General features: G+C 42.2%; 1 protein-coding gene across 1 annotated transcript; it reads left to right on the top strand.

Moving 5' to 3' along the window:
* The first annotated feature begins 12,912 nt into the window (after window positions 1–12,912).
* Window positions 12,913–14,750, top strand: ARL11 (ARF like GTPase 11). The gene is made up of 2 exons (XM_081127891.1): window positions 12,913–12,963; window positions 13,751–14,750. Exon 2 carries the CDS (start codon window positions 13,769–13,771, stop codon window positions 14,315–14,317), a length of 549 nt encoding a protein of 182 aa, XP_080984017.1. The 5' UTR covers window positions 12,913–12,963; window positions 13,751–13,768; the 3' UTR covers window positions 14,318–14,750.
* Window positions 14,751–24,930: the final 10,180 nt, after the last annotated feature.

Raw genomic sequence — 24,930 nt, forward strand, 5'->3', positions numbered from 1 at the left:
CTGGGTGACCAACTTAAAATGTGGCCCAGGCACATTCACAAGAGGATTACTTCAACACTTCATAAACAAGGAAAAAAACTCAGCAGTTATTAGGATTAATCTCAGTTCACTCAAAAGTTAATCAATGCCTGGTCAGTGTAGCTCAGTGGTTGAGCATCACGGAGATCGAGGTTTGATTCCCGGTCAGGGCACATATCTGGGTTGTGGGCTGGATCCCTAGTAAGGGGTGCGCAGGAGGTGCCAATCAATGACTCTCTCAACATTGATGTTTCTGGCTTTCTCTCTCTCTCCCTTCCTCTCTCTGAAATCAATAAAGACATATTTTTTTAAAAAAAGTTAATGAGCTAGATTCCCAATTATACAATAGGCATATCAAGAGATGTTCAAATATGGATAAACACCTATATGAAGGAGAGTGAGAATTTATATAGGGTTTACCATTTCCTAAAGTTTTTTTTGTTAATCCTCACAATGAGAATATTTTTTCCCATTGCTTTTCAGAAAGAGTGAAAGGGGGAGAGAGAGAGAGAGAGATCAATGTGAGAGAGACACATTGATTGTTTGCCTCCTGCAGGCTCCTGGAACAAGCAGGGGATCAAGCCTGCAGCTGAGGTATGTCCCCTTGGCCAGAATTGATCCAGGGACCATTCAGTCCATGGGCTGGTGCTCTAACCACTGAGCCAAGCCAGCTAGGGCCCATTTCCTAGAGTTTTAACAGTATATAAGCTTAATATGTTATGCCAGGCAGACATTTCCCAGCCCTCTCCCAACATTTATCAAAACAAGAATGCCATCTAAAGTTGTTTAAAAGGCAGTAAATTTAGCAGGTAGCTAAAATATGGTATTGTGGCTGCTTTTAATACTTGTTACAAATGATTGGGGACAGGGCATCGGCGACTCATACTCTGATATAGTTTTTAAACGTTTTTCCTTTTCTCTTCCTTTCCCCTCCCACCCACCCCCACTGAGATCTGTTATACTGTTCCATGCATTCATGTCTCTGGACCTATTTTGGGAGGTTCATGAGGAAAAGCCCACACATTGGTATATAAACTTGTTATTCCCACATAATGAGTTAGTTAATTGAGATGAAAACATCAATTTAATTCATTGATTATATGTCAATATCTCTAGGAAAAAAAGGTGTGCCAGCAGAAATCCAAAGCTGCTTCACACTCCAGATTTCTCCCCACCTCCTCACTTCCCTCGGCCTCCACATCTTTCCCAAGCCTGGGTATGCACCAAGGTCAAGAACACTACTTGAGCTATGTTTTCTAGTGGCCGAAAGTACAGGAATAATCCTATATTGTGTAAACACCCATTTTTGGGGGGAATGCTCTGCCTTCCATCCCTCTAGAGTAGTTATTGATCCCCCTTCTTATCACTACTCATGAGCAGCCAGGTAAGATTGGCCCAGAGAAGGCTGCGTCCCTCTCTGTTTTAGAAAGTTCTGCATCATGCTTAAATCAGCTCGGCTTCAGCAATTGGAGCATATGTCCTTGTTCTTGTCCATTTTCCTTTTTGGTCTCTATGCTCCAGATCAGTCTTTCCCTATCACTGAAGTGATAAATGTGGGTTTAGGAACAGAGGCCACTTAGTTTTGCTTAAAGAGTTCACCATGTGCCCCAGCTGGGTGGCTCAGTTGGTTGGAGCATCACCCCATACACCAAAAAGGCTGCAGTTTCAATTCCGGGTCAGGGCACATACCTGGGCTGTATAGGAGGCAACTGATAGATGTTTCTCGCTCACATTGATACTTCTCTCTTTCTCTCTCTAAAAAATCAATAAACATATCCTCTGGTGAGGATTTAAAAAAAATTCACTATGTGGTCTAGCCTTATCTCATTCAGCTGGATTCTATAGTGGGATTTGAAACTTTAGTGAAATTAAATGTCTTATTTAGCTGACCATTGTCTAGGTTCCCTATTCAAAGGGAAAAATGTCTAGAATCTCTATTCACACTCCTTTGTGTGAAAAATAAATGTATTGTTTCTATAAGAAATTTCTCATATTTTTATATAACAAATCATTCTTTTCTCTCTGAATCTCTTTGCAATATGTGGTGGATATTGCCAAATACTATTAGCCAAATTACAATTCATAAAAAATACTATCCCATTTATGTTGTAAAATATTCCAGACAAAGATTTAGTATTCAAAGTTTAGAAGCTAAATATTATTTGGTATTGTGTAGTAAATTTCATCTATGTAGCCAGATTTCACAAATCTGCCAATATATATTTACTCTTAAAAACTATTTTCCATGAATTATACTAATTTGTCTATGAGAAAAACAAATGACAGCTGCTGTTTCTTTCTATTTGCCCGTAATCTAATCTGAGAAGTCCTCAAATTTATAAAGGTTATTTGTGCAAAACCTACAGAAAATATTATACTTAATGAAAACATTAGAAGCATTACCACTAAAGACAGAATGGATTTTTAAAATACCCACAAACTCTTTGGTACCCCTCCCACTGAGAGATGGAGTCTATGTATCCTCCCTGCGCATCTGGGTGGGTTTATAATTTGCTTGTAACCAATAAAATGCCGCAACAGTGGCCCTGTGTGACTCCTGAGGCTGGATCGGAAAGAGGGATATGGCTTCCCACTTGTTCACTGGAATACTTGCTCCTGGAGCAAATAGAATAATGAAATGTAATATAAAAGGCAGAAACATCCAAACCCATACCTATAGGTAAATATATGAGTTAGTGTATAGTAAAGGTAATACTCCAAGTTAGCCAGAACCTATATATACTAATGTGGAAAGATCTCATAAATATATTGTTCAATGAAATAAGAAAGTTACAGACATGACAACTACATTTAAAAAGATCCCAACAGAAAAAAATAAACAGTAAGTATATGTATGTACTCCAAAATATGTATGTATATTATAAAAAGATAACTGCAAAAATGGACATTGAACTTATTGATCCTGATTACCTCTGAGGAGGGCAGTAGTGATTTGGAAGGTGAACTTAGGAAATTTTCCCTGTAGATTTTTACATTGTTTGAGTCTTATATAAAAAAATATTCATTCATACTTATGTAATTTCTTAATTTAAAAAAAGAGAATTGAAGTAACCACTTTGATCCTTGCTGCCCACAGAGACAGTAATTCTTCTGAAAAATATAGAAAAGTCTCAAGTGCTGATTTCAGCTTCTAACTACTGAGTGACCTTCCAACCTCCTTCCTAATCAAGTTTTTATTTCCCTGCCAACTAAAAATACACTATCCAGTTCAGGAAATGTGGTCTATTGAATAGCAGCTGCTGCCGAGAACCTACTTTGCATATTGAAACAACCTTGGAAGAAAAATAGCAAAGCTCTTTGCTCACTGTCCTCCTGTTTTGAGGCGCGGCTGGCGCTCATCTCACGCATTTGTCTTGGCCTCCACATTATGCTTCCTGCATGTTTGCAAGAGATAGTCTCTGGCCCCTGTTTCTTTCCCCCCTTAGTGTCAGGAAACTTCCTGCAAATCCTGTAAAAGCAGAAGCTGAAGCTGCTTCAGTGCAAAGCTAACATCCTCCAGATCTTTCTTAAACTGTTTCAGAAAGCAGATCATCCACTGCTGTTTCCTTTTCCTGCTTTTTTGTTTGTTTGGTTTTTTTAGAGACAGAGATACGCTGCCAAGATATTATTTCTGTTCTGAGAAAGAGAGAGCAAAAAGAGACAGGTACGAAAATTTCCCCCAGCTCTGCCATGCTCCTTATTCAGTTATGAGGAGATGACATCTCCAATAAAATGGGAACTAGAAATAATAGAAAAGCTCTGAAAGATGAGCTGTGCTGTAAACGTAAAATACTCACAAGTCACTTGAAGTGATAATAATTCTAAGTACAACTGTAATACAAAATAAAGACATTTAAAAAGTCTGCAATATTATCCTATTCTATATCGAATTCTGTTGTATGATATCCTAGTCTTCATATACAAGAATAATGTTGACTTCTCACATTCATATGACATGCAGATGCATTTTGAACAATTTAAAAAAAAAAAAAATGATAGACTATAGAGCATTGCTCATAGCCGCTAAATAGAAATTGCATTTTACCTATAAAATATTAGAGTTGAACAAAACTTTAGCGATCACCTAGTTCAAACTTCTTGCTTTATAGATTAGAAAACTGAGGTTCAGAAAGGTTAAGTAACTTACCCGAGGTAACAGAGAGAAGGTAGCAGGCCTGGGGCTAGAATCCAGACCTCCTAGTTCTTCAACCTGCCTTCCTCATCATTTATGAAGGTGCCTCATTGATCCAGCCACACGGTCCTGCCCTGTCTCTCATTTGCAAGACAGCAAGAATTACTGCAGCATTCCCTCTGATTTCTTACTTTTAGAATTGGTGACTGTACTACACAAGCACCTGGTACATGCACACGAACACACACACACACACACACGTGCATACACAGTTAACACTTTAAAAGACAAAGATCTTGGAAAGTAGCATTGTATTGTAAGAAGAGAGCCATCTGCCATGGAAAGTTGGTGGAATGTAGCATTGTTAATCATTCAACACCATTCAGCAATTGGGAGGTGGAGGCAATATGCTCACAGATTGACCCAGCCTGGTCAAATCAAATAATTTCCTCCTGGCTAATGAGATATAAGGAGAAATTGGTTGGGAGACTTTGGGGAAATAGTTCCTTCCTGATAAAATAAGTGCACACGCACACGCACACAAATACACAAGAAGACTGCCACCTTTCCCCTTCTTCTTGATTTTGAATTCAGTTGTGTGAGGATAAAACAGTTGATGTTGCTATGTTAAGGGAAGGAAACAGCACCCATAAGTTGCTGATGCCAAAGCAGAAACATGGAAAGAGATTGGCTCCTTGATGACACTATTGAGCTGCCAAACCAACCTGGAAGCAACTCCCTCCTTACTACGGTCATGTGAGATAATAAGACCTTACTGTTTCAGCCACTTGTGGCTGGTGTTCTGTAACTTGCAGCTGAAAGCATAGTTACTTTGCTTCTCTGAGCCTCAGCTTTTTCTTTATAAAATGGTGTTAACAATACCTTTCTGACAGGGTGATGGCAAGGAGGAAATGAGGTAATAAAATGCCTAACATAAGGGAACTTAATAAATGGTAGCTACCAATATCATAATCATTATAATGATTATATTACATCAAAATCCTCAACAGTGAGAATGTTTTCTCCACTCCCCAATCTCCATGGCATCTGGAACCTTTTCCCTACACCAGTGGTCTGGGTGTAGTACACCCAGCTACTATCTCCTCTCTGAATGCTGAGGAGCTCAAGACATGGATGCTGTGGGCCTGGGAGTTGGGGAGGAGGGCAGCTTATAATGGAAAAAATTAAAAAACTAGCATGTAAAATCAAAGCATAACTTGCACAATATGAGGACATATTGTAAGTTCTGAGCAAGCCATAAGATGTTCATTTCTTCCGTCCTAGAAACCCCAACTCCCGCAATCTAGCCAATGTAAATAATCCAAACGAAGAGAAAAGCTTTAGTCACAAAATCTTCAATTCACCATTATTTGGGAAGTCAAATCATAATATTTCCCTTTGATGCAATATCATTTTGAAGCCAATACAAAATTTTGTATTGGAAACTATGTTGGAGTAAGGCAGTGTAATTTTCTACATACATTTAAATGAAAAAAAAAAAAAAAGAATACAGAAGTATATGTACACTCTGGTTACAACCAGGTGGAACATAGTTATTCTTAGGCTGGACTATAATTGGCAAACCATGGTTAAGTAATCTCAGCAGAACACAGGAAACAAGGGGGCTATGGATTGTTGAAGAAACTCTGGCCAAAGAAGGGAGGAAAGATGAGATAAGATGACAGGGATAATAGTGGGGCACACAAAGGGCATTGTTTTCTCTCCACTATGGCCATTAAATGGATTTTGAAATAGTCCAGGCAATTGAGTACAGAGCTGAAGGCGGGGCAACAAGGTACAGACTAGCCAGCAGTTGGCACCAGAGGAGGCCTCTGGGCAGGAGCCCCCTCCCAGGCATCCGACACACTGGGAGGGAGGTGAAGAGCTTCTGAAACCTGGGATTTAGAAAACAGGGGCAAACAGCGGCTACATGCCATTTGCGGGATAAATAGTCCTTGTAGAATATTTCCTATTGATCCTCTGTTATGGGAGTCTTGTTTGTGGTCGGTACAGTCGGGCACTGCTTAACTACAAGGGTGAGTTCTGAGAACTGCATCGTTAGGCGATTTTATCCTTGTGCGCACGGCACGGAATGCACTTACACAAACCTAGATGGGGTAGCCTACTGCTGTAATTGTATGTGCTCTAATTTTCTACAACTGGGAAGCCCAGTACTATGTTTGTTTACATCAGCATCACCGAAAACACACGAGTAATGCAGTATGCTACAGCGTTAGGACCCTTATGATGTCACCAGGCAAGAGAAATTTCTCAGTCCATTATAATCTTATGGGACCACATTTGTATATGCAGTCTGTTATGTGGCGCATGACTGGGTATTAGAAAAGCATAGGCAGACAGATTTGTTTTTTTCTCAGGTGTTCTGTGCAAGGCAATATATCAGTAATATTTCATAAAACCAGTTGCCTAGAAAAAGCATGAAGAGATTAACCAAAGAACTTGTAAGCATATATGAACAGCCCATGGACACAGACAATAGACAGATGAAAGCCTGGAGTGGGGCAGGAGATGGGAGGAGGGGGGCAAAGGGTGGAGAAAGGGGGGACATCTGTAATACTCTCAACAATAAAGTAAATTTTAAAAAAAGAAATAGCATGGAAGGGCACACAGCTACTACAATATGTGTTTTTAAAGCATATGAAAAAATTAAATATATAAATGTAAGTATATTTATATATTATAAATGTAAATAAAATATCTTTGCAATTAGCACCTACTGTATCTTATGCCTGATTTAAATCTTCATATATGAAATTCTGACCCGTCATTAATTTGGTGTTCTTTTTGGTCACTGTCTTGCCCTTTTGCACTCATGCTCTTGCATCTGGCTGTAAAAAGCTGCATTCTGCTACAAGGTAGTCGATAGGAAGTAGGTAGAAGCCAGAATCCATGTAGGAATTAGGCTGCATGCTCCCTTGAAGAAACAGACCTCACTGACTCAGAGTGAGCAGATGAAACCTCTGGCTGTCACCGTATATGACCTCCAATTTGGGGTCTCCTATTGTCATTCCACCTGGCTCTACCACTACCAGTCACTTACTCATCCTTTCTTCTACCAAACTATCTCCTTCTCTAGGAGGGGCCCTAAAACAGAGCAACTTGCTACTTTTTTAATATAACAAATATTTTAAAATCTAGAAATGAAAATAATAAATAACAGAATCTATTTACCCATATAAGGTTGAAAGAAAAATCAATATAATGCCATAACTATAAGATAAGAAATAAATAAAAGGAAGGTAAATATAACAAAAGAATATCTATTTCCATAAAAGTGTTCAGGCACAATCATATTAATGAATCACCCATCAGACACTATCAAAGTTTTGCATCTAAAGGTAGAATTAATGTGGCCACAATGGGGCCTGATACAGTGTTTTTGTGGGTCTTATCAGCAACTTAAATCCACAGGCAGTGCTGCTGTCAGTGACGTGATTTTTCAGAATGGGGAACAGCTCCCAACAAAACAGTGCAAACTTTCCTCAATTCACATAGTAGTCTCATTTCTGGAAAATGTAATGTATGTGAAACTATGCAGAAAATAGTCTGGGTTTACATATAAAACAAAATTAGGTAGTAGGATCAGAAAATTTTTAGAAAGTGGGTTTTAAAAAAAACTGCACAAATATCTGAGGCATTCAAAGCTGAATTCAAATTCAAGAAACATTCTTTCTTGTGCATAGCTATCCTGGGCATCATGGATGTCTAGCATCTCTGGCCCCTCCCACTGAATGCCAGGAATGAGCGCTAATCAAACTTTCAAAGTGCTGCCAGCGAAAACCATTTGGCTCAGTTTCTGAGTTGACCTCATGCTCTCTGGGGAAAGCCTAACCATAGACACATGTACCCTGTAAAGTGGCACCCTTAAACTGCACCTGTGGCAACCACCCCAGATTCGGGTCTACAGTTAACCCTTGTACAACACAGATTTGAACTTTGTGGGTCCACTTACATGTGGATTTTTTCCCCCCAATAAATACTTTCAGTGCTGTAAATGTCTTTTCTCTTCTTTGTGATTTTCTTTCTTCTTTTTTTTGTTTTTTTGTTAATTCTCACCTGAGGATATTTTTCCACTGAATTTTAGAGAGAAAGGAAGGGTGGGAGGGAGGAGAGAGAGAGAGAAAGAGAGAGAGAGAGAGAAACATCAGATGTGAGAGACATGGATTGGTTGCCTCCTGCACATGCCCCAACTGGAGCTAGGGATTAAACCTGTAACTCAGCTACATGTTCATGACTGGGAATCAAACCCGCAACCCTTTGGTTTGAGGGCCAACACTCTAACCACTGACCCACTCTTAAGGGCCCCATAAGCCAGGGCCCTTATTATTATTATTTTTTAAATAATATTTTCCTTTCTCTACCTTACTTTATTGTAAGAATACAATATATAATATATATAACATACAAAATATGTGCTAATCGACTGTTCATGTTATCAGTAAGGTTTCCAATCAACAGTAGGCTATTAGCAGTTAAGTTGTGGAGAGTCAAAGTTATATGTGAATTTTTGACTGCGTGGGAAGTCGGCACCCCTAACCCCATGCTATTCAAGGATCAACTGCACTACTTAGGGTTCCATGGGCTGCCTAATAAGTGACAATGACAGATGGAGTTAAATGTCTCCGAGAATGTTAAACTTTAGCGTGATTGGAGCATTGATTCTCACCACAACACTTCCCAAAGACAACCCGCACACACTCCCTCACATCCCTCTCTGGGGATGGTGAAGGCTGGAGAAGCTGGGTAGTCCCTGGGCTGCTGCCTAGAACTTCTTTTCTCTTCCACCAATCCTTGACAGAGAGATGGCTAAGAAATTCTGATTGAAAGAAGATTTACTGGAGTGATTAAATTCCTCCAAGTGTGTTACCATTTGGGCAAAAATAAAGATAAACATGAAAAACTAATGTACCATACTTGCCTATATATGCCCAGACTATCTCTGGGAAAATACCTAAGAAATTGATGGTGTGGGTTGCTTTCCAGGAAAGGACCTGCATGGCTGGAGGACAGGGGTGAGGAGAACTCCCTTGACACTTGTTTTACTTTTGAATTTTGTATGGATAGTTTGAAATATAAACACATAAAATCTGATTATTAACAGATACAATCCTTGGAAATAAGTTATTAACTTGAGTATTGCAAGTTGAGAAAGTGAAAGACAACAAGACAAACAGAAAGGCAGGGAGACTATGGAGCCCATAAAAAAGAGGGCTGGGAAGGAGGAGTATGTCAGCATTTCTCCAGCACTTTCCAGGGAACAAAGTTCTGACTCTAGCACTCTCCTCCCTCGGACCTGTCTGTAGAAATCGATCACCAGGCTTTGTTCCATGATAAACAATCCTTTAAGTTACTACCAACTTTCCACTGTTTCCAAAGGGCCAGTTTGCGCATGGTTTCCATGGTTGGCTTACTCAGTATCCTGTGTATCCACCACGTGGCGCTCCTTTCCCTGCCGCTGCTCTGGGTGTGCTGCCCGGAAAACTGGTTCCTGATCTTGGGCCAAAATGGATCCCATTGGAAACGTGAGAAGCCGCATTCTGGCTTATAAATTGTTTCTTTGTGAGTGAAATAAGCATGCCTTGATCCTCCAGACCTGACTATCTATATGAGAATTGGCAAAAGTATGTTTCTAAATTCATAACCTGAACCACAGGGCTCTCTGCTCAGTGGCCCCCTTGGGAAGCCTAATTCCCCGGAGGTAGAAGAGATGGGATCCAACACCCTTGTCTCTCCTGGTACCAGTGAGTTTAGCAGAGCTCCTCTTTCAGTAGCTGTAGTCACAGGTTTACAAATGTGCTGAGCCCCTTGTCAACCACACTTCTACTTTTTTTCTTTTTAACCCTCACCTGAGGATATGTTCATTGATTTTAGAGAGCAGGAGAGAGGGAAGGAGAAAGAAAGAGAGAGGGAGGGGAGAGAGAGAGAGAGATTGGTTGCCTCCTGTCCATGCCCTGACTGGGGATCGAACCCACAACCTTTTTGGTGTATGGAACAATGCTCCAACCAACTGAGCCACCCAGCTGGGGCCACACTTCTACTTTTGGTGGCTCCTCCTTTCCTTATTTCATACTAGTAACCTAGGACTAGGTACCTGGATTTAGGCTAAGTATTTGATGTGCCTTAATTTAGTTAATCCTCCCAATAATCCTTCAAGTTATATGCTATTATTATAATCTCCATTTTACAGAAAAAGAAACTGAGGCACAGAGAAATTCAAGAACAAACTTGAGGTGACATAGTAACTAAGTAGTAGAGGCCTAATGTGCCCCCAGGTAGCCCCAAATCAAAGCCCGCACTGTTACCCTCTGCTCCTTGTTGTCTCTCTGGACAGCAGCCCTTCTAAAGCCCCCACATGAAGGTGTTCTAGGAAAAACTTCCCTTCTTTTTTTTTAAAAAATATGTTTTTATTGATTTTGATGCTCAACCACTAAGCCACACCAGCCACCGGTCAAAACTTCCCTTCTTGTTGAGCTGCAGGGATGGGGTGGAGTGAAGAAAGGGACAGGGTAACTCAGGCCATAGTGGCCTTTGGGTCATAGTCAATGTAATTGTTTTCCTGGCTCCCACCTTCTCCAGCTAATACAGGACCTTAGCCCTCAGGAAAGGTTCCTTTACATCTGGGAGTGCCTGAGCAGTGCTTACAGGCCCTCCCCCTGAATGCTTGTCTAGGCCCCAGAGGGCAGTGCCTCTCTAAGAACCCATGGGTGCCACAAAGGGGCCTCCAAATGCCCTGTATGCTGCCCATGTGGTCCCAGGTGTCCCTGGAATCCTCTGGGCAGCAGGCTAAGAGAGTGTTCCTTCCTTAACTGTGTCACTGGGGGCCACCCAGCACCCAAACACCGGCCTGGTCTGGATCCTCTGAGCCCCTCAAGTCAATGGCTCCTTCAGCTTCTGCCTGCCTCCCCTCCTGCCCTAGGGTTCAGACATGGGGAACCAGTCAGGGTAGCACTCCCTGGTTTCCCAGGCTCCAAGCACACTTCATCCTTAGCCTGCTGAGTCTTTATACTCTGTCAACCCTAATCCTCCTGCAAATAGAATCCTGGAGGGATTCCCACTGATTTATCAGCCAGGCTTGGGTAGGACTGAGTCCCAACTTGGTCCAGTCGAGAAGGACAAGCTCTCCTCCAGACAGCTCTTTATTGCTTTGAGGCTTTCCTGGGATAACGACAAAGAATTCTGCTTAACCAAACTTTAGTCAGGCTCCTAAACCTTCTCCTAGGTCCATCTCTGTACTTCCTTTTAAAATCCAGTTTTAGCAAGAACTCTGCTAAGTCAGTTTAACCAGATACCCCTTGATATCTGATCACCCTCCGTATCTGATTAGGTTCCTCAGCCCCCACCATCTCCCAGGTGATATCTAATCATGCTGGCCTGCCTTCAGCAAAAATCCTGTTATTCAATTTAGCCAAAAATCCCAATTATCCCTGATGTCTCCTCTTAGTAATTTTTCATTCATTGACAACCCCCCCGCCACACTTGGCTATAAATCCCCACTTGCCCATGTTGTATTAAAATTGAGCCCAGTTCTACAGTGAGGTCTGTTTTCCCCTATTGCAACAGTCTTGAATAAAATCTGTTTTTAGGGCTTTAGCTACCCAACAACTTTGTTTTTTCTTTGACAATAATTCTACTCCCATTATCCCTTCTGGCCCTTGCAAAAAAACTAGAGCCTACAACCTCAGGCACTCAAAAGGAAAAAACAATACCATCAAGCACAGCACAACACAGTGGTGTGCATAAAACATTGTGTTTCTGACTTTTCCTAGTTGCTTCCTCCTATTAAATAAAGTAGCCTGACAACAACAACAATTACTTGTTTTTTCTCAAAGCACTTGTTCAGTGAGTAGCTCTACAGGTTGAAAGTGAAAGAGATGACTTATAAATCCCAGCAAGATCCTGAGCAAATTATTTACCTTGTCTGAGCCTGTTCTTCATTTGTTTCTTCATCAGGCCTGAATCATAACCCCCACTTTGGTTCTTGACAGTTTAATGAAATAAGGCGTGAAAAGCAGACAGTGCTGCACAAATGTCACTGGTTACAAGAGCCAAATCACTGCAACTCGAGATCCAAATCAGATCGCTACAGAGTCAACAGTTTCTCACTGGGACAATTTTTGGAAAATTATATTTTCCGGGGGTATCATTTTTACTGGGAAAAATATGACACTGTCAAGAAAAAAAATTAAGCAATACACTTAATTGCCCATAGTTCTACCACACTGACACAACTTTTTAATTTTTATGCTTTACCTTTAACATATTCATATCTTTTAGAGAGTTTTAATCATACTTAGGCAGTTTTTTTTAAAAGCATGTATGGTTTCAAGCAAACAAAGGAATCTCCGGGCACCAGAAAAACCTCGAGGCCTGAGCTGAAGGGAAAAGTCTGATTCTCAGATTTCTCCACTGAGGAGGTCACAGGATTATGAGAGGAAGAGCAAAAGAAAGTGGCTGAACTTGAGCACAGCTGTGAGCATGGCACCTTCCTTCCTGCATGGAGTCTGAGCTTCTGGGACACAGAGTGGTGCTGGACCTTGCTCTACCAAGGGCTGAAGAGCTGGGGATATCTTTGTGGCACATCCCCAGAGGGAGAACTACTGGGGAGCCCCAGAGCTGAGGAGGGTCTGTGAAGCCTGCCCCCCCCTTCCCCCAGCCACCTGGGAAAAGGAAGCAGAAAAAGGAGAAATGGCAACTTCCTTCACATCTCGCTCTTGGGACATTACCAACTAGCAGCTGCAAGGGGGAAGGCTGCTGCCGAGGAGGAGCTACGGCCACCGGCTAACACCACCAAGGTAACTGTAATTTTTACTCCTCTCCCTGGCAGGAGGAATGAATAGGGGCTGTCTTATTTTTCTTCAGGGGCAGCTGAAATATACTTCTCTGGGGAGATGTCCCTTCACCTGTCCCAGCCAAGGTTTCCCCTGACTGAATTAAGAACAGGCCTTAATCTTAAAATTTGGGATTTTTAAAAAACGGGAGTTGTTTTTCTAGAGGTAATTTACCTCAGTAAGACAGTGGAGGAAACCCCTCTGCCCTGACTGATAAGTTTGTCCCCAGCCAACACTATTTATAAATAGCCACCATTTACAGGACACAGTGCTGGCCTGTGGGGAGTTCCACGGGCAGCTGGAGTGACGGTGAGCCGGCTGACCTGCACTTGGTGCACGGAGCCCAAGGCCGCTTCCATTTCGGGCTTTGGGCTCACAGGAAGGAAAACAGAGGCTAGAAGCACAGACTAGCAAGACTTGAAGACAGCTTCCAGTGACTCAGACTGAACTAGGTTTGTCTAACTGGAACTCTGTTTTGCCTCCTTGCTGTAACTGCCAAGGAATGTGAGCTCACATTCCTTGTCTTCCAGGCGGCCCTAAGCTCTTCTCTGAAGCAGGCCACCCGGTGTAGACCAGCTGATGGTGACTCACACACCCTTACTTCCTGGCCTTTCAGAGCCCAGGCCTGTGTTTGAAACTGTAGACACTTCCTGCTTTTGGAGTAGAAGCTCTCCTTCCATGTGCCTGCATGGATCTGTATGTTCTTTCAGAAAAGAATGGCTGATGTGTGCACCTGGTCTTTCTCCCCCAGGATTTACCAGTGGCTACCATGGGTTCTGTGAATTCCCGAGGTCACAAGGCTAAAGCCCAGGTGGTGATGATGGGTCTCGACTCAGCAGGCAAGACCACGCTCCTGTACAAACTGAAGGGCTACCAGTTGGTGGAGACCATGCCCACCATTGGCTTCAATGTGGAGCCTCTTGAAGGCCCGGGGCATGTGTCCCTGACTCTCTGGGATGTCGGGGGGCAGACCCAGCTCAGGGACAGCTGGAAGGACTACCTGGAAGGCACGGACATCCTCATATATGTGCTAGATAGCACAGATGAAGCCCGATTGCCTGAGGCAGTGGCTGAGCTCACAGAAGTCTTGGACAGCCCCAACATGGCCCGCGTCCCTTTCTTGGTGCTGGCCAACAAGCAGGAGGCACCCGATGCTCTGCCGCTGCTTGAGATCAGAGACAAGCTGGACCTGGAGAGATTCCAGGACCGCTGCTGGGAGCTCCGGGCCTGTAGTGCCCTTACCGGTGCGGGGCTGCCAGAGGCCCTGCAGAGTCTGGGGACCCTTCTGAAATCCCACAGCCACTGTGTCTATGGGTGAGCACGCTGGGCAGTGAGCACAGAGAGCAAGAAGTCTTGACTCAGAGCAGCTTATTTCTGCTCATACGAACTGGGAGAACCAGCTTGTCCTTGAGAATTATAAGCTCAGTTTATCAAATAAGAAATCCTTCTATGCTTGGACAGGATTTTTTTTCTTGGGACTTTGTTACTGGTGTCCATGTTGAAAATCAACTGTTCTTTGAATACTGATATTCTAAGGGGAAAAAAAATCATACCTCAACACACTCATTTAATAACTCATTACTGCCCTGGCTTAGTTGGGTGAGAGTCTTCCTGTGCACCAAAAGGTTGCCAGTTTGATTCCTGGTCAGGGCACATGCCCAGGTTGTGGGTTCAGTCCCCAGTCGGGGTCTGTGTTGGAGGCAACTAATGGATGTTTCTCTCTCTCTCTTCTTCTCCTTTCTCTTCTCTCTAAAAAGAAATAAAAACATTAAAAAAACTCATTACCAAGTGTGAACTGAGCAATTGTAATAACAGAGCAACAAGTAATAATTGTAATAACAGAGCATAATAATTAAGACCTAAATTCACAGGGAAAAAGAAGTTTCAAAATCAGATCAGAATATCATCTGGACATGATCAAGATCTTATGAGTGATTTCCCTGGTAGTTCCTGGGTATGTGCCATGATCACTCTCATCAGCCAACATGAGCATAATCGAGCAGGCAAGTCCAGTCTTGGGTCATTGGTGCTCAGCCCTGGACAAGGGAGTTCCAGCCTTCTCAAAATGACCTCTTCTCTGACCCTGACTAACCTTTCTCTACCCTTTGTCAACCTGTGCTGGTCTTTTTCTAAACCCTTCATTTTTCTTTCTTTCTTTTTTCTCCTTTTTATAGCCCATATCTTTCCTTAAAATTCAGATTGATCAATAATTTTATTTACTCATTTAATAAAAAACATATAAAGCCTTGAATTTGTGGCAAAATCACTGAGCTTTTAGCTATGAACCAAGCCCTTTAGATGGGAGGTGTGTATTTTGAAGATATGTATGACAGCAGTGAACCTTTCTCATTATCACTAGTAAATGCTTCCTGTAATCTGAGTTTTTTTCATGGCATGCAACTTACATTTGGCACCTGGTCTAATATTAAACAGCTCTAAATGTTAGCTATTCCTTCCTATCCTGGGCTAGCATCAGCCTCTTTATAGCTCCTGATGGTGGTTCTGCCCTCTCTGAGTGATGCAGTATGAATTGGCCCTCCAACATCTGGCACCTGCCGGGTCCCTCTACCCAAAGTCTTCTCTTCTAGTATCAGGTTAGGCATGCCTAGTTCTTTCACTACTTGTCAGCTGACGTGTTTCAAGACTTCCTGTGTTAGACACAGGAAAGTGCAAAAATGCAAAGACTTCAGGCCTCATGGAGCTCTGGTTGGGGAAGCGGTGAGGACATAGCTTCCTTAAATATGTGAAGGTACAGGTTCAGTTCAGCAACTGTTTATTGAGCACTTACTGGGGCCAGGTTCTGTGTTCAGTGCTTTATGTAGATTATCTCTAATTCTCCCAAATCTGCAAAGTAGGTATCATTCCCATCTAATATGATTAGAAACTGAGGCTCAGAGAGGTTGTGACTTTCTTGAGGCTTGGAGCTATTAAGTGACACACCTAGAATTTGAAACCAGATGTGTCTAGTTGTAATGATGCCTTCATTCTTTCATGACATCATGCTTTTAAAGGTTTAAGCTAAGGTTCACCTTCAATAAGCAGATGGGATGAGGGGAGCAGTCTAGTCAGAAGGAGGAGGGAGCCTGAGGGAGAGTGTAGGAAGGATAACTAAGCCAGAATGGTTGAAACAGCAGGTTGGAGTGAGGGTGACCTAATATAATAGGAAACTAAACAGGAAAAATGTTTAGGTCCAAGTTGGGGAAGGTTTGGACTTTCATAATCAAGAATTTGGCTTTGGGAAGTAAAATCATTGAACTTGGCATTTAGGAGGATAACTTAGTGGCAGTGTGGGGGTGGATTAAAGAGAAGAGGGGACAGTGGGGATGGGAAGGCAGGGAGACCACCTAAATGCCTATCACAGTAACAGAGGAAATGAGAGGAAAGGAGATGAGAAAATTGAGAATGATTTTTTAAGGGGAAAAGCTGAGAGATAGGCTGGTATGGTTCAGTGGTTGAGCACTGACCCTGTGAATCAGGAGATCATGGTTCCATTCCCAGTCAGGGCACATGCCCGGGTTGCAGGCTTGATCCCCAGTAAGGGGTGTGCAGGAGGCAGCCGATTGATGATTCTCATCATTGATGTTTTTCTCTCTCCCTTCCTCTCTTTGAAGTCAATGAAAATATATTTCAAAAAAAGAACCTCTAATTTAAAAAAAAAAAAGCTGAGAGGGGAAGAATTTGAAGACAGCTCAAGAATTTGAGTATAAATGGCAGGAAATGAAATAAGAAGGTCAACACAGGAGGAACGGGTTGGGATTAGAACAGGGATCAGAACTGCCGGGTTCTGCTTTTGAAATTCTGGATATGAGTGTGTGTGTAGCTTCTTTCATATTGTTCCATTATCTGCAGTCCTTGAGATACCAAGGACCCTGCTGGCTGCACCTGCTGGTTTCCACTCACGAAGGCTCATTTCCTTACATGATTTGTTGATTTTTATTGTGAGCTCATTTTCAGTAAGATTTGTTTTTCCTCTGTTTTGTGACAGTGTTTCTACACAGAGTGGTTAAGCATTACCTACTAGGATCCCAGAGGTTTCAATTGTTTTAGACCAAATATTATGTTAATTTCTCTGCTTGGGCTCATGGGCCTCACAGGCAGTACAAATCTGGAATCTGCACCCTTTCAGGGCACAGGCCCTAGGAATTCAATTTCTGACGCCCAAGATAAACCATTTGCTTCCTCACCCTCCCCTGAGCTGGTGTGAAGTGTTTTCTAAACCCCTTTTAAGGAACGAGCATCTGTTTGATGCTTTTGCTTTTCTGCTGAGCTCAGATTAAAAGCTTCTCTCCTCCAAGCAAGGCTAAGGCCACATCTCCTATTCTTATACAGGTATTATTAACTCAGCCCAGTCCCTAGAGCCTAAATTTGGCTCCAAGATCCCCATAGATTCCAAGCTTCCAGCTTTCACCTAAGTGCTTTGGCTGTTGTTTTTCTCTTCATTTCTGCCACTGAGGACTTCCCTTTCTTTTGTGCAAGGACAGCATACATTAAAATAAGTATTTTTGGGGTTACAGTTTACTCAACGTTTCTATGACTCCATAACGGGAAAGGGTCTATTTGCCATGTTGCCGCACCGCCTGGTTATTTTTGATGTGTGGCAGGGAGCCTTCCTGCTGTAGTGGCAGGAGGGTGCTATGATGAGATCTGTACTTTGGAAGATATCCTGAAGGCAGGGAGACAAGCTAGAGGACGAGTGGGGTGTCTTTTGATTGACATGCACGCTTTTGGCACCAATGGTCTGAATGGCCATCCTATCACCACAGCAGCCCCATCCTGCTATGGGCAGTCTTTCCATCTCTTGACAATCCCCTGCTTTGGCCCAGTCTCCTCTCTGACACCAGCATGCACCAGGTTCTTGCCCAGCTCCAAGTGTATACTTCTTGCTGGATGAGGCAGAGTGGACACAGGAGCCAGCAGGTAGCTCTGAGAGTGTGCCGAAAGCCCCAAATCCTTGAAGGCAGATGTGTTCAGTCATAATAGGCCCCAGGAAGTCTCCATTTATCATCTCCCCTGGACAAGATTTGGGAAGGACAAAGCAAAATATCATAAGAACCATGCCCAGTTAGTGTTGACCATCACTCCCTGCTGATCCATCTCCTGCTGTGAGAGAACGAACATCAAATTACTTACAAAGAATTACCTGCGGTGAGTTCTGGAATGTGAAATATACAAGTCTCTGGATGGAAGGTGGGGCTTGAGAGCCTCAGAGTCCAAGGGTAACTCTGCCAGCCTTCCACCTCACTGGCTTCTGAGAGTTTGCCTGAAGCAAGCATGGGCATCCCACAGAATACCAGGTTCCTTGGCCCCTCCTGGGACTTCTGATGCCCCTTGCTTGCGTGCTCTGGCCCATCAAGCTTCCATCTCAGCTAGAAGTCCTTGTAATTATAATAATGACCCCAACAGTGGCCGCCGTCCTATAGGATCACACAAACTTACGGAAACCTCCTGACACCCCTGCTGTTCCTTAGGCTTAGGATGTTTTCCTGTTCAAATTCTGTCCACTATTAAAGGACCTTCAGATCCCACCTCTGCAGGAAGCTTTACCTGCACACCCCAGCCATGTTTATCCTTCCTCTGAACTCCCGAGCCTGAACTGGGACACTCCCACATGTTGGTATGTGGTGTCTCCAGATATAGTGTAAATTCCAAGTGATGAGGGGCATTCTTACATCCTTTGGGCCCTCTACAAAGCCTGGAAAAAAATGAGATACTGAGAGTTTCTCATTAAATACCTGGGTGAATAATGAATAACTGATTAAAGCTATTGAACTGGATGTTGTGGCAAAGTCCCTAGGTCCTCTGAACTGTCTAGAATAAAATCCCCCAAAATGAGAACAAGAAGAGGTTCATTGGCTTGAAAGCCAAAATGGCAACACAAATGTACACTTCAGGCATCTTCTGTACTAAAAACAAAAGAAAAAAGTCATACATTCTCTTTCTAGAACATGTCACACTCAGATCTACCTTTTAGTTTATGTAGAAGAGGGGGTGCTAAGTGGAGACTGAGTGTGGAAGGGCTGCCACAGGTGGGTGGAGTATGGTGCGGGGCCCTTGGAAAGGTTGAATCCCAAGAGATGGCCAGTGAGAACAGGCACAAAGCCAGAGCTAGTGCCCAGGAGGAGGGCAAAGGTGCTCTACTTAGCCAGGCAGTGGCCTGGTCTTGTCCACTCCAGAGCTCCTGTCCTTATTTCTACTACTATCCTGACACTGATGGCTCCAGAGCGAGGGTGGGACCCCATCCTTTTTCAGAACCTTCCCTGAAGACCACAGGAGAGCTAGCCTTGCCCTCCAGGGATCAAAAGTGGCAACAGGTCAAAGCATTTTTGACTGGGAATTCCACCCCCCTACCTGCTGCCAACTAAATGAGAGGGCAGTCTTTGAAGACAACTTCAGCCCTTGCCTCCCAATGAGTCTGGTTACAGCTCTCCAGGGACATGGAAGTGGGAGGTGGGGGCTGACAGAGTGGCTTCCATCCTGCTCTTCTGCTCAGAGATACACATATATGTGTACACACATATATGTATACATGTATGTATATTTCAGAGGTACAACACAGAGAACTTTAGGAAAAAATAAGTCATGATTTCTATCTTGTTTTGTGTTTCAAATGGTGCTGTCCTTACCCAAGGGGTATCTAGTTTCTTTTTCTTTGTAAACACTGTGTATAGTAAGAATTGTTCTACTTTGGAGAACACTTCAATTCTTCAAATAAAAGGAGGCACCATGACTATAAATTATCTCTGGATTATGACCATAACACCATATCATTCTGTAATTTTTATTCTATCTTTTTTTTAATTCCACAGACTTCAGTTTCATATGGCATTAAGTTTTGGCTTAACCAGAAGAGAAAAATATAAAGGATACAAAGAAATGTAAGATTCAGTGTTATGAAAATTCTGATGGAGATGCACCTCACCCTTTACTCATATTGGTGCGGTCTAAATGCAGTTGCGCACACTGCCTTGGAGTCTGGCCTTGCAGTCAGGCAGAACTGACTAGAACACCAGCTCTACTCTTTGCCAACTGGGTAACCTGGGGCAAATGATTTAACCCAACTAAGGCCCAACTGCCTCATATACAGAATGAGAATGATAGAAGGTAGGTATCTCACGAAATTCTCATGAGAATTCAGTGAGATACGCTCATCAGTCAACTTGTATCTTTTGAGCACCTATTATGTTCAAAGCCTCGAGCTATGTGCAAGAGCTACAAAAATGAAGGAGATGCAAACTGTCCCTGCCCTTGAACTTATAGCCTAGTTTTCAATAAGGGACAACTATCTATATTATCACGCTAAAGCATGATAAAAATGCAAATGAAGCAGAGAGTTCTGGGAGCCCAGGCTTTTCTTGCAGATCCCTTTTCCCAGCATGAGAGCTCTCCAGACCCAGACTTGCTCTGGTGCCTTGGCTGGTGAGAGGGTGGAGGGGGTGAGAGTGCAGGGCCCAAGACTGTTCTTATGAAACTGAAACACTGGACTGCTTTGCCACCAAGCAGTGCTGACTTCAAACCTGCTTCTGCTCCTCATGAGCAGTGGACTCATGGGAAGACATTTAACTCCTCAGTCTACTTAACCAGAAACTGAGAATCGTGGAACTTGGCACGTACAGTTGTGAGGGTGAGCACACATTCAACACTCAAGAAGCTCTTCTTATCTGATCCAAATAAAAGCTCACACAGTTATTTAGCTTTGAGTGGGTCCCTGGTCCAGGTCCTAAATACACGACATTGCCACACCTTCATGCGAGAGACTATCTCGGAACCAACTGCTAAGCATGCCGGGTGGTCAGGCCCAGAGCGCAGCAACTGGCTGAAACCTGGGGCTACTGAGCAAGCACACCAGAGAGAATAAAAGGTAAAGATTTAAAAGCCTGTGTGTCCAGAAGTTTTGTCAGTTGGCCGCCTGACACTGGTTTTGTTACTTTCACACTGTAATTACTTGGTGTAGTAAGTGTCTTTGTGAGTTCTTGTCCTTAACATCCATTTGTTTCCTTTCTGAGGAAACATTCTGCTTGTACTTCAAGGAAAGAGGAATTTTCATCAGCACCTGGATGGGGTGGTGTCAGCACCACGAGACCCCGAGACCCCGGGAGAAATTGGGAAAGTGAAGTGACTGAGCTTCCGGCAGTGAGGGAGTTGGAGGTGGCTACGGTCTTAAGGCATCCACTCCTGCATTTCACCCAGACCAGCTGTGCTAGACTCCCTGGGCTCGTCCTTGGCTGCCACTAGCCTCCCCGGAGCCAAGCCTGACAAGGCATGCCACCGTGCCCCTCGAGGTCCCCAGCTGGTGGAGAAGGCTGCTGTAGGTTTGATCTTGGTTTTGGGTGCAGCTGTGACCACATCATGGATTCGTGGGTCCATTGGATCCCAACCTCCCTGATGGTGCTAGGTACCTTGTAACCGGACCTCTGCCTATATTTCTTTGTTTAGTTAGCACTTCAGTTTCCACAGGGGCGGACTCTGTCTCAAACCTCAGTTCATTTGCCTGTTGGCCCTGAAACCCTAGTAGACCTAGCCACTGGAGAGGGGCTTGGTGGTGGTGGTGGTGTCAACATACAGGGAACCGGATTCTTTTTCTGTTAGTGCTGGCCCTCAACGGACACCCACCCCTACTCTGGAGACTGTCAGTAGTTCACTAGTCAGATGTTATGTTCTGTGTAGGCAGAAAGAAAACAAAGGATTCTTCTCCAACCGTTTTGCATTTTGGTTTCCATCAAGCCTTTCTTTGACCAAGTTTCATTTTACAATCTCATATTGCAATCTGTGGACTTTTCCTGGAATCCCGGTGCTAGCACTTCAGGAGTTATAGATCTGATGTAATTAAATACAAATAAACTACATCACTTAGACTTTAATTTTAGATGGATTATGCTGATATTATCTCAATATTATCTGGAAAGGAAGAGTTTGCAAAGAAAATTTATAGTACTGGGGAGGGAAAGGCTCTTTGCAGAAATCTAGTTACCTTCAATATAAGCAATTTATAACCTATTGAAAATCATTTATAACTGTATATTCATCAAAATATGCCTTCTACCAGCTCCTAGGCAACAAATGTGATAGAATGGGGGTGGGTGGGGAATACTAGAGTAAATGGCCCCTAGGGTCCCAAGTAAAATTTAGACTTTTAAAATAAATTTGAACTGTCACCTCCAAGTAGTTGGAAATATTGAAACTTGAAGATGGGAACAACATTGAAGGTAGGTGACTTATTTATTTGAGTCTAAGGTGCCATCAATTATAAGATGCATCATAATATTGGAAAGAAAAAAAAACTTGGCTAACTAAACTATGGCACCAACTGTAAAATGCATTCTAATTTTTTAAATGCTAAAATGTGGGGGAAATATATATCCTAGAATCAATGAAATACAGTTTTACATATCCCACCTTGCCCCCACCTCCCTGATAAGAAGATGGGTTTCTATTCAGTGATCTGTTAGACTTTCATATGGGGACACCAATCCTTCTCCCAGCTCACTCAATGGTTAAAACCTTTAGGTTTGACCTTACTTGGCAGTAGAGAGTACCTGTACTCCAAGTTCCTGTTAGACTCTAATCCCCATTTCTTTCCCAATCAATACTCAGTGAAAACTAGGTTGGGAAACACCATGTTTTCAGGACAGTCTGCGGGACACACAGCCCATCCATTTTTCTCTACTCTGTTTACCCTGGGATTGAGCCAGATCAGCACAGAACAAAATACTGGAAACAACTAGGTAACCCCTCACGTACTATTAGAAAGAGCCTAAGTTTTACTGAACTCTGCTGTCTAGGACACAGTGTCCTCTTCATGAGGACCCATCAGAAACATTTTTCAGGTCTTCATACTATAAATTAAAAAAAATAAACTTTACAGAAAAGGATACCATTCATAAGCATACAGCTGAATGAATGATCACAAATTATAACTATCGCTCAAATAAAAAAAATAGAACATTACCAGTGTCTTCCCCAAAGGAAACCTCTGTCCTGATTTCTAACACCATGGTTTTATCTGTTTTTGAACCTTACATAAATGGTATCATACAATATGTACTCCCTTGGTCTGGCTTCTTTCATTTACCATTATGTCTGTGAAATTCATCCATGTTGTTATGGTCCCTTGTATGTATATACCACAATTTATTCATGTAGGTTGTTTCTGGTTTGGGGTTATAATGAATAATGCTAACATTCCGGTGCACATAGTAAGCATTTCTGTGAAGTCTATATCTGAGTCAGATTGCTGAGTTATAGGGAAGCACATGCTCAGTTTTAATAGTTATTTCAAAACAGTTTTCCACTGTGCATTCCCACCAGCAGTGTATGAGAGTTCCAGTTATTCCACATCTTTACCAACACTCATTATTGTCACTCTTTTTATTTTTAGCAATTTTGATAGGTATGTAGTAACATCTTATTGTGGCCTTATTATTATTTCCCAAATTCCCATTTCCATATTCTCTTTTGTGAAGTATTTATTCAAATATTTCATCAACTTTTCTTTGGAATGAGTCTTTTGTCAGTTATGTGTACTGCAAATATCCTCTACTTTGTGGCTTCCCTTTTTTTTTTTTTTTTTGGAGAGAGAGAGAGAAACATTGATCAGTTGCTTCCCACACACGCCCCAACAAGGGATCAAACCTGCAACCTGAGTATGTGCTCTGACCAGGAATTGAACCCACTACATTCTGGTGTACGGGATGACACTCCAACCAACTGAACCACAATGGCCAGGGCGTGGCTTCCTTTCTTACTCTCTTAATGGTGACTTTTGATAAACAGAAGTACTTAATTTTAATGAAGTCAAACCTACAGCAGCTTTTTGTATTCTCTTACAGAATATATTCTTTTATTTTTTTTCTTCTTGAGGATTTATTATTTGCCTTTCATGTTAAAATCAACAATTCACCTGAAGTTAATATTATGCCTAGTTTGAGGTAAGGATCATCATTCATTTTTTTTCTCATATTGATATGCAACTGACCTGGCACCATTTATTGAAAAGATCATTCTTTCTCCATTGCTCTGCAATGGCATCTTTGTCATAAATCAAGTGTCCATATATCAGAAGGTCTGTTTCGGGAATCTAGTCTGTTCCTTTGGTCTACTTGACTATTCCTGTGCCAATACTACATTGAATTATTTATTGTAGCTTTATAACAAGACTTGATGTCTGGTAGAATAAATCGTACAACTGTGTTCTACAATGTTGCCTTAACTTTCTTGGCCCTTTGAATTTCCATAAAATAACTTAGAATCAACTTGTTAATTATCATTTTTAGAAAGTCTGTTGGGATTAGCTTGAATCTATACTCAGCTTGATCAATTTGGGAGAGCTGATTTCTTTACAACATTGAGCCTTCCAACCCATGAACATGATATCTCTCTGCTTATTTAGGTCTTATTTAACATCGCTCAATGTTCTATAGTTATTTTTCCCATGTAGGTCTTGCACATCATTCATTTCCCCCTAAATATGAGAATGTTTTGATGCTATAGTAAATATTAGAAGGTTTGTTCCTGGACTCTCTAGTCTGTTCCATTGGTCTATTTGAATTCCCGTGCTGGTACTGCATTGCCTTAATTAATGTAGCTTTTTAAAAAATATTTTTTAAAATTGTGTTTTAATCGTTTATTGGTAACTGGTTTGTTCTTAATCTTATGAATACTGAGTTGTGTTACTCAGTGCTTCTCTACTTGGTGTTCTACAAAACACCATCCCACTTGTTCAAGTGGTCTGACAAATATGTTGGGAAAAGTTGGGATAAACAGGTTAATCTAGTTTCTTTACTGTGGGACTTTTACAGACTTTAACGTGCTAATATAATATCCCTCAGACTTATTTGGCTACACTTACTCAAATTTCAACAAATATTGTAGTCAGGTCTCAAAATAAAAACTGCAGAGAACAGCAATTACTCTAGGTGTTTTAAGCAGGACCAT

The sequence above is a fragment of the Miniopterus schreibersii genome (genome assembly GCF_964146895.1).
Source record: "Miniopterus schreibersii genome assembly, chromosome: 2".
Classification (NCBI taxonomy): Eukaryota; Metazoa; Chordata; class Mammalia; order Chiroptera; family Miniopteridae; genus Miniopterus; species Miniopterus schreibersii.